At 37.2% G+C, this 14,319-nt stretch overlaps 1 protein-coding gene across 1 annotated transcript in view; it reads left to right on the top strand.

Annotated features, from left to right (window-relative positions):
• The window catches only part of LOC149803568 (transmembrane 9 superfamily member 3-like), a 72,508-nt gene that overhangs the window by 46,125 nt on the left and 12,064 nt on the right, over window positions 1-14,319 (top strand). The window contains exons 11-14 of the mRNA XM_089953305.1: window positions 1,717-1,785; window positions 4,678-4,824; window positions 12,290-12,373; window positions 13,116-13,192. Of these exons, the coding sequence (XP_089809431.1) occupies window positions 1,717-1,785; window positions 4,678-4,824; window positions 12,290-12,373; window positions 13,116-13,192 (377 nt within the window). The remainder of the gene's footprint in view (window positions 1-1,716; window positions 1,786-4,677; window positions 4,825-12,289; window positions 12,374-13,115; window positions 13,193-14,319) is intronic.

Below are 14,319 nucleotides of genomic sequence, written 5' to 3'. Positions count from 1 at the left end.
GGTGCCTTTCACACTGGTAAAATAAAGCCTATTGATTTGGAGTAAAATGGTCAAAAATCTTGGTCATTGTGACTGAAGGAAACAATCTATAATTATAGAACATGTACAGTTGACTTCAGCTTCGGGAGTTCTTGCACTCAGGGTTTAGAAGAAGCTTATTAATTTGGTGATCAAAGGTCAAGATCTTTATGGCTCAAACAATAACATGTTTTGCAAAACATTTGTTCTAGAAAAAGTTCCAAGATCAGACTATGTGAAAGGCTTGCACTTGTGTCATAAAAAAAAACCAACTGGGAATTGAAGTTCAGAGGTTATGGCACATCTAATAAGGAAGTGATGTTTTCTGCACATTAGCTTAAGATCACACACCTGGACTATTGGTTCAGGTCATTGATAACCATTGATCAGTAATCTGCAGAGTTGCCCATCTTTTACTAGTGCCTACGAAAAGAACTGTTAGACATTGGGTAGGTATTATAATATGTAGTTATGGTACTCTTTTTTTTTTTTTTGCTTATAATGCCAAACTGAAAGCAAATATGGCCTTTGTTGTTAAAAAGATAAACCTTTAAGCAACCTTTTTGTTTTGCGAAATTCTGTTTTAGAACTCTACTAAATTTGACAGAAAACATATGGGATTTAGTTTTTACAAATAATGCAGATTTATGATTAAAAATTGCTGCTATTATTAAAAGAAAACCATTAGATCGATGTAATACAAACCACTTGAGAGAATTTTATCTATTTGTAAAGGGGGCTATTTAGTTTTTATGGATGATGCAGATTTGTCCTCAGATATGGCCAATTTGACTAAAAATAGAAAAATCTGGATGTGACTTCTGCAACTGGTCAACAGAATTTGACCATATTTAACATGAAATATCCAGCATGAAGGCCTTGAAATTGTTACACCATTGGCCACTATTACAAAACTAATGTTGAGTTAAATTTATGGAGTTCTGACCAGAATATTTGGAGGTTGCAGTATGGATCATTTTTGTGCTTTCTGTAAACGTATTGGTATAGTCAGTCCAGACACTCGGTTGATTATATTTGTCTGGTAAACTGGTTAGTCCATAGAAAGATCTGTTTTGGCTCATAATGGAAATAAACTTGTATTACAGCACACATAGGTTTCTAAATTTTGTCAGTTCCTTTGTAAAGATTTTGTAAACATATGGTAGCAAACACTGATCCAGATTTGTTTTCCTCTATTGGTGGGGTTATTTTTTCATTTGGTAACCTGATTTTCATTCCACTTGAGGTGGCAGGTCTGCGATTACCAATCTGGCTTCCTGTCTGTAGATTAAGAAACTCTGATCCTGAAAACACATGAGTAATAATAAGGTGACTTTCCTGTACCTTGGCGAAATAATGATTTTTTTGATTATTTGAGAGAATGCTTTGTTAAATGCACAGAATTTGTCTACACTGTACTGAAGGTTGCACTTTATCAGTGGCTGTTCAGGTCATCAATCAAGTGATTTTCATGAAAAATGTTACTTTGTTCCATCATCAAGTACCAATGAGTGACATTATTTTGATGTTAGCTGCTATGCTTGTCAATAATGGTCAGTCTGGAATGTGTTGAGCTCAAGGTTATTTTTAGCACTCATATTTCAAAACAGACATGAAGTTCAGAATGAAAATGTTTGTTGTCTGGTTTTTACTGTAAGTATTAAGTATTCTATATATTTGTACCTTTTCTCTTTTCAGGTTTATGGAGCCAAGCGTTATTATTGTTTTGGGTGGAGTTCTTCCATTTGGATCCATTTTCATTGAAATGTAGGTGGTTATGAAGAGTTAAAACTACCAATTTGAGTACTTGTGTTCATGGTGTGATGAGACTGAAGCTAGTTTTTATACCACACCAACAAAAGCTGTTGAAAATTGTGAGATATTATGGGGTGATATTATCAGTCTGGGGGTGGGCTTGAATTAATATGCATTGCATTAGGAAATGAAGCCAAATGACGTGTAAATCATGTGTTCTTTTGTGCAAATGAAAAGAGCCCCAGATGTTACTGTCCAATATCCCAGATTGTTTCATACACCATTTATCCAAAATTGTAGTGAAAATAATAACTGTCTTTCAATTGTCTGTCTTTGGTAATTCTGTGTATATATGCCTCTCTCTATCTCTCTCTCTCTGGATTCAGTAAATTTTATTTTCAGTTAATGTTTAGCTGATAATGACATCAAGTTTTTGATATTCTATTTTCGTGATGTAGAGGCTCTGTGAACACGTTCATTTAGTCCTCATTTTTAATCCTTCTGCTCTTGGTTCCCTTTTTCTCTTTTCTTATTCTTGTAGTTTAATTTTGTTTCTTTTCCCAATCATGGTTAGCTAAAATGAAATTCACTTTTAGCTCTGCTTGATTTTCTGCAACATCTGCTCACAATCTACTCCATCCCCACCTACAGTTGATATCTTTTTAAAATCATCCAAGAAAATATAAAGACTACAATGTTTAATTATGTAAATTACATGGTTTAGTTTACTGTCTGTAAATGTTTTCAAAATTGTGACTATCAGTAACAAAGGAACTACCTATTGCAATGAAATAATATATTTCCTCAACTATGCATATGTTAAGGACTGTTAAGTGGGATTTTTCAGTTGTCTTTTTTTAAAAAGCTGTATGATTTTCTCATTGCTAAAAATAAGCTGAGGTTCGCATTGCAGATAAAAACATTGGGTTGATTTACTGATAATGTTGAGAAAGATTTCTTTGAACATTATTTGCCTTTGAAAAACATGTTTGGTAAAGGAAACTTTCAGTTGCATTTTATTTTAAAGGAATACCATTTTAAGTTTCTAAGCTACTGCAGTTTCTTGTTCACTGTAGGTCTTACAACAGCATTCCTTGCACATAGCCAGGTAGTTGTAATGGCTTCATTATTGATATTTTTTTTATCATGTAGCATTAGGAAATGATCCTAAGTATGTTTTACTGAAATTATCTGATGTACCATTATTTGATGGATGTGTGTTACAAACTGAATCCTGTCTTAATAAGATGTAAAAGATGTATGGTGAAAAGCAAATAAAACAGTCACAAGTATAGGAATGCAGATGTATATAAATAGATGTTGGTTGTTCAGTAAGTTGAATTAGTAGACGAGTGGAAAGGTTACATTTTCTAAATATTTATCAATATAAATTTTGCATGTAAGGGGATTGAAAAGAAAACATTTTTTTATAGATAATATATATTCACTTCATTCTTTAATAAAATGGCAACTTTTGAACATAAATCAAATTCTAATGGAGAATGTTGCAGTAATAATAAATGAATAACAGTCGGTGTATCGTCAGTTAAATGAGTTGTGTATTATATTTTTTAAGTACAGAATCCACAAACATTTTCAGTTTACTTAAGAAGGTGCTAATGACATTGTGATTATGAAGTATCACAATTAACAGGCTAGAGAGTTTTGCATTCCAGATTTCCCTTGAATCACTTTGTATTTAGCAAAGAATAGAGAATGTCCTCTCTATATTGGCATTAGAAGTGGCAGTGATGAAATGGTGATGCTCAGCCTGTAAAGAAGTTCCAAATTTTGTTTTACTGTGACTGGGTTTTGAAGGTTTCTGACTGCTTTCCAGTACTCATCCAAGCTCACCACAAGGAGGAAAGTCTTGTGTTCCTTTGTGTGGGTGGTTTTGTAACATGGGGAGATAGTGCATGTTTCATCAGTTGATATCAACAAAAAATATATGAGCTGCTCTTGAATATTTCTTTAAAAAACCCAACTTAAACAAAGCAGTAACAATTAAACAATTCTTAAACTTTAAATGCTAGTTCTAGTGATTCTGCCAAAATCATTTTTTGATTGCTCTCTCCTTTTTATCTTACCTCTGCCAAAGGTTGGCTGATTTTTATTAAGAGGTCTTCCAGCATCCGATCAGCTGTTTTGTAGCTCTACTGGTCTTAGACAAAAGGAGCTTATGGAATGGCCTCTTGTACATCATCCATTGTCTTTATGTCCATTAGCACAAGTTGGTTAATGTTACTGTTAAGAAACTACTAGTCTATTAGTCATAGACCTGAAGAGCTTGTGGAATGACCTCTCATCAGCTGCCTGAAATCCATGTGTCCATTGGCACAAATTAGTTATTGCTACTTTTGCTTAAATACTGGTCATAAATATCTGTCACATCAGATGAATGTAAATTTGTATTCTTACTCTTTAACTTTTGAAGAAATCCATGAAGTGAGATCAAATTTGGTAGGTGGCTTTACATTAAGAGTTATTTTGTCTGTTTGATTTAGATCTTTGTTGTTGAATTGCTGCTCAGTTAATTTGTAGGACTTAATGGATTGAATGCAAATTTGGTATGAGGTCTTTACTTGAAAAAAACCTTGGCATGTTTGATTTTCTTGAAATTTTTTTACAGAGTTGTGACCCCATGTTGACCAAGAACTGCCTTTCATTTGTATCATATTGATTGGGCATCTTTGTCACATAGATATGTCTGATGTTTTGTTTACATTTGACTTTGGTAGCTCCAGTTTAGTTTTAAAACTTGATTTTGCATGGTAAATAAATTTTTCCATTAAACTATATTGTGGAGTAGCCATGTCTGCTATTAACATTTTTAGTTTTCAGCTTTAGTTGCTGGCAAAAGGGTAACATATTGTCTGAATTTGTTTTATGCATGTCTTTTTGTAGGTACTTCATCTTTACATCATTCTGGGCATACAAGATCTACTATGTGTATGGCTTCATGCTCCTCGTCTTCTTGATTCTGACTGTTGTTACAGTCTGTGTCACCATTGTCTGTGCCTACTTCCTGCTGAATGCTGAAGACTACCGCTGGTAAGACCTGCATCAAAACAATTACATTTGATACTTTCATTTGATGCTTTATTTTCTGCATCTTAAATTTATAGACATTTAAAATTAAACTGCTGCCAATAGTAAACTTTAATTACCTTCTGTTATTTAAGTAAATGAACAAAATCGGGCTTTGCATTTCTCCTTCGAATACATTCCCCAAACACATTATGATAAGATTATTACCCTGCTACCTAACAAATCCAGCCCTACTAAAAGACAAAAAAAATGTCTTTTTCTATTCAGTAGACAAAGGGCAATAACTCTTGCCCATTACCACTCTTTGGGACTGCCGAATGTTGCTAGTTTTTAGCTTCACTGCTGTACAGGATAACATTGTATAGTTTATACGCCGACAATCCTAGCCAGTTTTGTCTTCCAGTTGATTCATCCCTCATTCCTTTTGGATTTATTGTGTGGATTTTTCCTTTTCCGCTGCAGGTTGTTGACTTTCTTTTGTTACAATTTCTGCCAATTTGAGTGATTTTGTCACCTTTAGGGACTTGGTCCTTAAAAGACCACGTCACACCACACTGTTGCTGACCTCCGCATGGTCATTATGAGTTAGCACAGCTTTTACTTTTTTCGTTTGTTCAGTTTGTAGCGGAGTTGGTTTTAGTTTGTTTAGCTGCATTGCTAATTGAGGCTTTGTTTTTCCCTTATGTAGTTTCAGTAGAACAGTCATTTAAGTACTTGAGGTACCATTGATAGCTGGACCAGCTTCTATACTGCCAGCTTCTAGGACGACCATTCGCCATGCAAACCAGCCAGCAGTGTCGGACTTCTGTAAGTTCACAGCTTGTCCACAAGTCTTCATACCACCTGGTATGTCTTCAGAAGAGCTGCAAGTAGATCCAGATTGGGTCTTCACACAGTGAATGTGAAGGAACTCCTCAAATTCACAATCCTTCATGTCATACTAAGATCCAACCAGTGAATGGGCTGAAGTTTGGCTTAGGACATTTATAGGGTGTTTGCTACTTCAGAATGCCCTCCTCCCCACCACTATTTAAAAGAATCATTAGGTCTCAACAACGAGGAAGAGATGGCCATCCTTCTGGTTCCTTCCCCAATCAGATAGGCTTAAGGCAACCTAGACTTTAGTACTAATCTTGTGGCACTTGACAAGAATATAGCAGTTCATCTGTCCACTTGTCTGTTTTATAAAGTGGACAAATGTGCTTCATGCCTGTCAGAGCTAGTTCGGGATGTTGTTGCACCTTCTTCATCGTTATATTTGGCCTCATTTGGCACCTTTCAGATTCGATGAAGACAAACAACGATAATCACACTCTGAAGGCGACAGGCAAGATTGCTAGGGTCATTGAACAGGGCTGCTCACCAAAATATGGCCAATACTTTGATGCGTTTGGACAATTTACTCCTGATGCAACTTGTTGCATGTCTGCAAAACATGTCTCTCAAATCTTGTCATACCCTTCCTTTCCAGACAAACCTGTTCAGGTCACCATTGCTTTGGAGGATGAATAGAGGAAGTTTGGAGACAGGCAGCTCTGGAACTGTCCATCCACTTTGTCGCTCAGCCCCCACCAGTGTGAAGGGATGTTAAACGGATTAGGACAGGATCTTCTCAGTCACATTTGCACCAATATCAATCCCATGGAAGCACTTGTACAGAAGTGGTAAGAAACCGAATTTTGAACTACTGGATCCCTCTATTCACTCAGAATGTGTGGGTTGAGGTTCGATTCAGGACATTTGAAGGGGCTTTGGGTTTCATTCATCAGCAATCTCCTACCATCTTTTCCCCCCTTTATCAGATCAAGAGAAAGATGCCTTTCTATAGAAGGAGATAAGGTCGCTTATTAAAAAATAAAAGGCAGTGGAGCTTGTGCAGATCCCAGGGGATTTATTTAAGGCTGTTATCTATTTTGGAAAGCAAACAGCAAGTTGGGACCCATCATCAACTGGAGTCTCCTCAACCAACTCACGATGGAGATGGTGAGTTCAGTCTGCCTCTTTGTTTGATGGGACAAGTATGCCATCAGTCTTGATCTGTCATATCTTTTCACATCCCTATCCACCCGAACCACAAACATTTTCTCTGTTTGCTTGCCACGACACAGTTCATCAATTCAAGTTCTCCCTTTGGACTCGACGTCAGCCCTTGGGCTTTTACTGAGATGATGGATTACGTTATCACCCTGTTCTAGTTGATGTAATTTTCAATGACATGAGTGTACTTGGACAACATCCTCTAGAAACATGTAAGTTCTATTCTACCCCAAGACAGGAACAGTCTTATCTCTCTTCTCTCTTTTAGATCAAACAAGCTATGTAGTGAACTAGGAAAGTCGGACCTCCATCCATCCCAGAATTTTGTCCATCTAGACATGGAAATTTTAACCAACTGGAATCTCGTTAGACTTCGTGTTCATGTAATCAGCATTGTCATGCTCATTGGATCTGTTTCTAACATTGCTTGGATTTCAGCAAGAGTTTAGCAACTCATCGGTTTATTCATTGTAGCAGCAGACTTCATCCCTCTCAGTGGCATCCCTTTTCAAGTCCCTTTGATCCAACAGTCATGATCAGTCCAGAGATTTGATCATTCCTGCATCATTTGTGCAACCCAGGTTGTCTGACCATGTGAATCCTGTTGGAGAAGCCCCAAGCAGAAATAAGTCAGTACTAATGCCAGTACCGAGGCCACCTGTTCCTGACCTTCACTAACATCATTGACACAGGGGAGCCAAGTGGATGGCCTCAGCACATAAACATCCTAGAAATGACAGCTGTCATCAATGCCATTCATTTCTGAAAAGATTGAATCGCTGTCAAAAACTGTCCTCATTCAGTCCAACAACTCTGTTGGTGACCCATCTCCTCCAACAGGGAGGCACCAAATCACTCAGCTTGTGTGTTCTGATTTGGGAGTTTCTATGTTGCTGTGACAATCTTCATATCAATGTGCAAATCAGACACATTCCTGCAGACTGAATGTCTTGGCTGAAACTCAGTGCAGAAGAGGTCATGTCTTTCACACGGAATGGTCTCTTCATCAATCATTTTTCACTTGGATTTGCTTACTTTGAGTTCGCCCGATGATCAGCCTCATTGCAACTAGGTGGAATAACAAGCTATCCACCTTCATCTCTCCAGTTCCAGGCCCAAAAGCTTGGGTATTTACCCTCCCACATTGCTAATACCGAAAATAATCCAGAAGTTGCAGAGCCATAATTGTAAGATGATTCTAATAGTCCCTCTCAGATGAACAAGTCCAGAGTCACTGATCTACTCGTTTTAACAGTAGATTTGCCCAGGAAGATTCCAGCCAACCGGAATCTTCTCCAGCATCCAGTGTCACAGGTGGTCCTTCCCTGCCTCGATCATCCTCTTCTACACACTCTGCTCTTATCATGACAGCCTTGTGAGATACAATTTGAACCTTTGATTGTGGGGAAAATCTTGAGAGCAAGAAGGCCCTCCACTCTGAAGGCTTACATTTGAAAGTGGCATGTTTCAGGGACACTAACATTGAATTATTTCCCACCAGCACTTGCATATCAACATTTGGCTGCCACTTTTCCTCCATCACTGTGTTCTTAAAGATTCATTGGATCCTTTGATCCCTTGCATCGCATAAACTGTCAGAAATGTGAACATCACAAAGATTGCTGCAAGAGGAAATGGTCTGCCCCACCAGTCTGTGCCATGTGAGGATCAACATCCCCCCCCCTTTCTATGATTCCTCTTAATCCCTGTGGAGGCATCCATTTCAGGGAAGTGAATTGTCCTTTCCTTTTATGGTGCCATGGATGCTGAGGCCTTGGCATTGTAGTGGTGCTGATGTTGCAAGCCATGGGCCCACATCACCTGCTTGTTTAGAGTTGAAGGAGCAATTCAAGCATTATTTCCCCAAATGCCTTGAGGAAGGTCAAGAAATGTTCTTGTTGCCCTGCCAGGTCTGGTGCTAGTGGCTGACCCTTGTAAAGAGTTACAGGATGCATATAGTCCTATATTCCAGGTCTCCTGAACAAAGTGACATGGAGTTAGAAAGTCCCATCTCAAGAGAAGGATGATTATATCCTGTCAGTGAGTTCATTGAAGGACAGGTTCAGACAGTGCCTCCTCCTTTCAAGTCTCCAACCTCATTCCATCCATCAGCTTGTAGCAGAGGATGAAGAGGTCTGGTCTTTCAGTAAGGTGATAAATGGTAAACAAAGTTTACCACTGCTTTACACTGGAGCTGTCCTAAGTTGAAACTTGCCAAGAAGCATATCTATCCAGACCACCCCTTGTTGCCTTTAGTTTTGCTCTTTAAAGGGTTGAATCCCAGTCCAGGAATCAGTTCCAATGTAAGCCTTCCTCTTGCCTATCTGTAGTTAGGTGCAATCACTGGAGAGGCCCAGGGAGGAAGTTTGCAGACCCCTCTCCATTCCCTAAAGTGGATGCGAACATCCCAAGGACTTGCTCCCTCCTGCTGTGCAACCCTGCTATTAGCCACACTAGAAAGAGAAGAGCAGTCTTCCAGAAAGGGTGGAAAGTTGCCTGATTATCTGTTAACTTTAACCAAGTTTCTTTAGGAAGAACCATTCAGGATGGACACTGCAGCTTAAATCAGGAATGCCATAAGAACTGGCAACATGAGTCGCCACTGACCTTCAAGATGTGTACTTTCACATCCAAGTTGTTCCTCACATAAGTACTGTGTGCTGACCTAGGAGTCGTGTGTGATGGTCTTCTTCAGCAACACATCATTGGTAATGTACCTCAAGCAACAAGGAGGCACATGGGCATCTTTGCGTAACGATGTTTGGAACCTCCTTTGTTGGGCAAGCTCAGGAGGATTACCCTACAGGTTCATGATATTCCTTGTGAAAAGAAAAGCATTCTGTCCAGGGAAGGTAAGATAGTCCTCACAGAATCCATAGCAGAGTCCCTGTTCAGACTGCAAGTGAGGGAAACCCTTGGTGGACTTTTTCGTGACCAGTCTGAACAATAAACTGCCATGTGCACCTTCCCCCAAGTCCCAAATCAGAGCACCTTGGATGTGAACATCTTTAATCTGAGCAGCAATCATCTGTTCTATTGTGCTTTTACAATGCAGAAAAGATAATTTCTCTTTGACCCGCCTATAAGTAGGGGTATATTTTCCACGTTAGTTCTGCCTAAAGGTATCGACTTGTTGTCCACAAGTCTAAGTTGCACTTCGCACAAAATAAAAAATAAAAACTGGATGGATAGATGGGTAGAATAAAGACTAAACCACTTTAATCAAAAGTTGTATAATTTAGTGAAATAATTCACAAATAAAATTGATGATTTCAATTTTGACCCTCTTCCTGTAATAAAATCCATAGAAATCCATAATGCCTGCCTTTTAAACCCATGTACATGATAAATCCTGGAGTCTGTTTTAGGTCAGGTCACATACCAGTATAAAAATAGCCCACTATGGTCCAATTCACAGTATCCTGTAGTATGTTAATTCTGCTGTTCTTTCAAATAAACAGTGGAAGTCCACACTTCTGTGATTCATAGTATCCTATAAATGTCAACATTTAATGGCATCTGGTACTAAACCCAAGAATTTATCCTTATTTTCTGAGTGACCAAATAAAGTTCTGAATTATCTCCATCATCACTTTGATCATACAGTCTGTGAAATCTATTAAAGTATGCAACTGAACATGTGTCAACTGTGTGGCTAGATCATTTAGTTCAAATAACCACCCTCTAGTTTTTGGCACTCATCAAGTACCAGATGTGCAGCAAGATCAAAGTATTGTCAGATGGGATGAGAAAGAGGGTGTTAAAGGATCAAGATCAAGCACACATAGGGAGTTATAGGACTCTATTTGGCACTGAACAAGTATCACGTACAATTTGCGCCTTGATCAGAAGGTTTTTCAGTTTGAAAACAAAGTCAGTGCTGCATCAACAAGCCTAGGGCGTATTGGCATAGTGCGCTTGTATATAGCTTGGGAATTAGATCTGGCTAATGAAAAAAGAAAATATAAATAAAATCAGTATATTGTTATTGCTTCAAATGTAAACTGTTTACACAGCAAAACACAATATAATACAAATACAGGTTGTTCAGACTTGCAAAGACATAACCACCCATGGTAAACAAAATTAATGGACACTTCAGAGAGCAGCCTGTAATATTTAATTTATTGGCAATATTTTCAGATTATTGCAAATCAAATAACTAGATGAAAGTATTGTGTAATGAATAATGCCATGAAGTGGATAAACAAAGTGCATACCATATAGGCATTTCTGGATGGGAATAGTGGCATGAAAATGTAAAAATATTTGAATTGACAATATATATACATAGTGCAGACATCTAGAGTTTTGCAATATTACTCTGAAATTTATCCTTTTGTTTTGTATGTCACACTTTTGAGATGACCCATACCCTGAACATTCAGATTTTCAGCAGAAACAACTTGTATGCAAGTGTATACAGAGTCATTTTCTGGAAGGTGCTGAATACGAAGTTCTGTCAATTCATTAAATTCTTTATCCCATCAGTGAACTGCATGAGAATGCTATACTGCATTCAGACATCTGTATTATTATGAGTGAGACCAATACATCTGAATCCTATGTGATGAATCCTTTGATTTTGATATTTTGATGAAATGTTGACAAATAAGCAGTGTGATTTATGATTACTCGGAACCTAATGTGGTCCTAATAAACCTGTAGATATGCATGAAAAATTGTGATGTTGCATCAGTCAATTCATGCAAAGTAATGTTGGTATTGGAGTGGGAATGTAGGCTAATTGGAGGTTCACTGACATTAGAAATAGTTGCATGTTTGTTTTGCGAGTGTTAAAGCTTTTTCATGTTTTATCTGTCTTTTATTTTATACTCCTTTTATTTAATTTTTTTTCTTTAATGTTTGTTTTTTATTTGGTTATTCTTCATGTTACATTTATTTTACATAGTTTATATTCCAATTATTATAGTTGTGCTGATCTCCATTTCTACTTTTTTCAAACTTATAATCTTCAAGTTAGTACATGTACCATTTAGCCACTATAGTATTGAGGTTCTATTAAACACTACTACATACATATAAAGTCAAAACTCTGAATATTGTACAAGATGATATTGTTGATATGACACACAATGGAAAGGTGACTCAAATTCCAGATTGTACATGGGAACTGACTGATAACCACCTGTCACAGTAAATAGGTCCATACTTGTGACACATTGGAAATTTGATTCATGATGGCTTCATTGCCTGCCATGTTATTTGGAGATTAAACAATGAAGCTATAAGAATAGGGCGGGTACATAAATAATATGGTTGTTGCCATGTAGATGTGTGTTTGATACACTTAGTATTCACCTAGCAATGTGTTAATATTTTTTCCTGTGCAAGGAAATGCTATGCCATGATTAACATTAAAAGATTACGTTTGTACCACACTTGGCTGAGCTCAATTTTTTTCCTGTAGGCAATGGACAAGTTTCCTGGCAGCAGCATCCACATCCTGCTATGTGTACCTTTACTCTTTCTACTATTTTTTCTTCAAAACAAAGTAAGTATATTGTCTCCATCAAGACACATATTGTAGTTCAGGTCAAGATGTTAGGTTATCACATTACCTTTGCATCCATTTACCAACTAAACACTTGAACATGCCCTACCCAAAACTAACTTTAGAGGTTCTTAGAATCCTCTTGATGGCATGATCTGCTGGATATGTTATTATGTGATTGTGCATCAGATTACTTTGGTTTGTTAACACTTTGAGGACTGCATCTTTGAGAAACATTTTATGGAAATGGTATTTTCAAAGAGGAGGGGTGGGGGGGGGTGAAGAGGTCCAGGAACAATGCATCTTGTTCTGGTTCATGGGATTTCTAACCTGATTGGACTTGATTCTTTGATAGATGGATTAGTCTTAATATAGTTTCAGTATTAATTACAATTTATACATAGAAATGATGTAGACTGTCTTCATAACCATACTTGTGTTGTTACCTTCAGTTTTGTTGATCCCTTAGTTGATATTGAAAAAAAAATTAAAGGTTACAGTTGTGTTCTATAGAGATGTACATGCATGTCATCCAGAACAATGCACTACAGAGTAGAGATTATAAAATAATATTGAGAGAATGTTTTCATTATTAAGTATCTTTTCAGAATACAACATTGGTCTGAAGTCTTTGATATTAATATAAACAAAATTAATGATCAGTAGTGAAAGAATGTATAATTTGCAACTTGCAATATTAAGGACTTATATTTATTTGACTGGATTTTTTATTTTCTTTCAGAATGTATGGATTATTTCAAACCACTTTTTATTTTGGATATATGGCGCTGTTTAGTTTAGCATTGGGTATAATGTGTGGTAAGTAGAAATTAGAAGCCTTTTCCTATAGCACTGTCAAGCAAAAACAAATGTTGTCTTCCTAGAAATGTGGCTGCAAAAAACTGGGTTTTAGCTCAGCTAGTTGTAAGACCTTGTCACTTATAGTATGGTTCTCTCCTTGCGTGTCATCTCTTTATGAATAATTGCTTGTTCCCACAATGAATACCATATTATTGATCCATTTTTTTGATCAGATTTGGAAAATGGGCTTGTATCCTCAAGATCTTAGACAGGTATGATTATGGGCAAGTTCCTTCATACTGATAAGGTAACTTGAAGCCATATTTGAGCTAAGTTTGGTCAAACATGGAGTATGGGATTTTATCATCAAGAACATGGACATGTTTGATGATGAACAATCACTACACAAATGAATAAGCTGATCTTGCGTCTGATTGGCTGAGCTTGTTACCACTCTGGAGTCTTTATTTCTATTCCATTTTTGAGATTTACCGTTCTGAAAGCCATATTTCTGGTCCTGTTTAGATTATACTTGGAATATATTATTGAGATCATGGATGATTTGAAGATTGGGCAAGATCTTTGATTTTGCATCCAACTGACTGATCTTATTACCATTCTGGAAGCCATTTTTATCACTACTTGACATAGATCAGAAGAACTTAATGGCAGTGGTTCTTAACCTTTTTGGGCAGCAACCCTGATTAGGTGTGTGGTGTTAGCTTTAGAACCAATCAAATACTAATAAATCAGTTGGGTAGGAAATTTCAAATTATTATGTTTGATCTCAGCAACCCACTAGAAAAAGCATGGCAACACTTGGGTAACCATTGGTTTATGGGATGGCCTGTTTATGTCCATTAGCACACACATTTGTTGTCACTAATAATCCTAAGCTACTTGGAGGGATGTTATGAAACTTGTCACACATTCATCCCAAGGTCTGATTGGTCTGGTACAAGTGAAAATGGTGCTGCCCAGACACCAGTTGTGGCAACCTTAGCAGCCATTATGAAAATCTTGTTAGCACTACTCCTTCAGAATGTATGGTCATATACACAAGGTTTTCACTTTAAGACTTCTTATGATACATGGATACCATGGGAATCATATTATTGTGGTGTCCAGGTAATCTTCAGTAAAAA

This window comes from Sinohyriopsis cumingii, chromosome 3 (genome assembly GCF_028554795.1).
Source record: "Sinohyriopsis cumingii isolate HCF-2022 chromosome 3, ASM2855479v2, whole genome shotgun sequence".
In the NCBI taxonomy this organism is placed as follows: domain Eukaryota; kingdom Metazoa; phylum Mollusca; class Bivalvia; order Unionida; family Unionidae; genus Sinohyriopsis; species Sinohyriopsis cumingii.
This window is presented reverse-complemented; position numbering and strand designations above follow the sequence as displayed.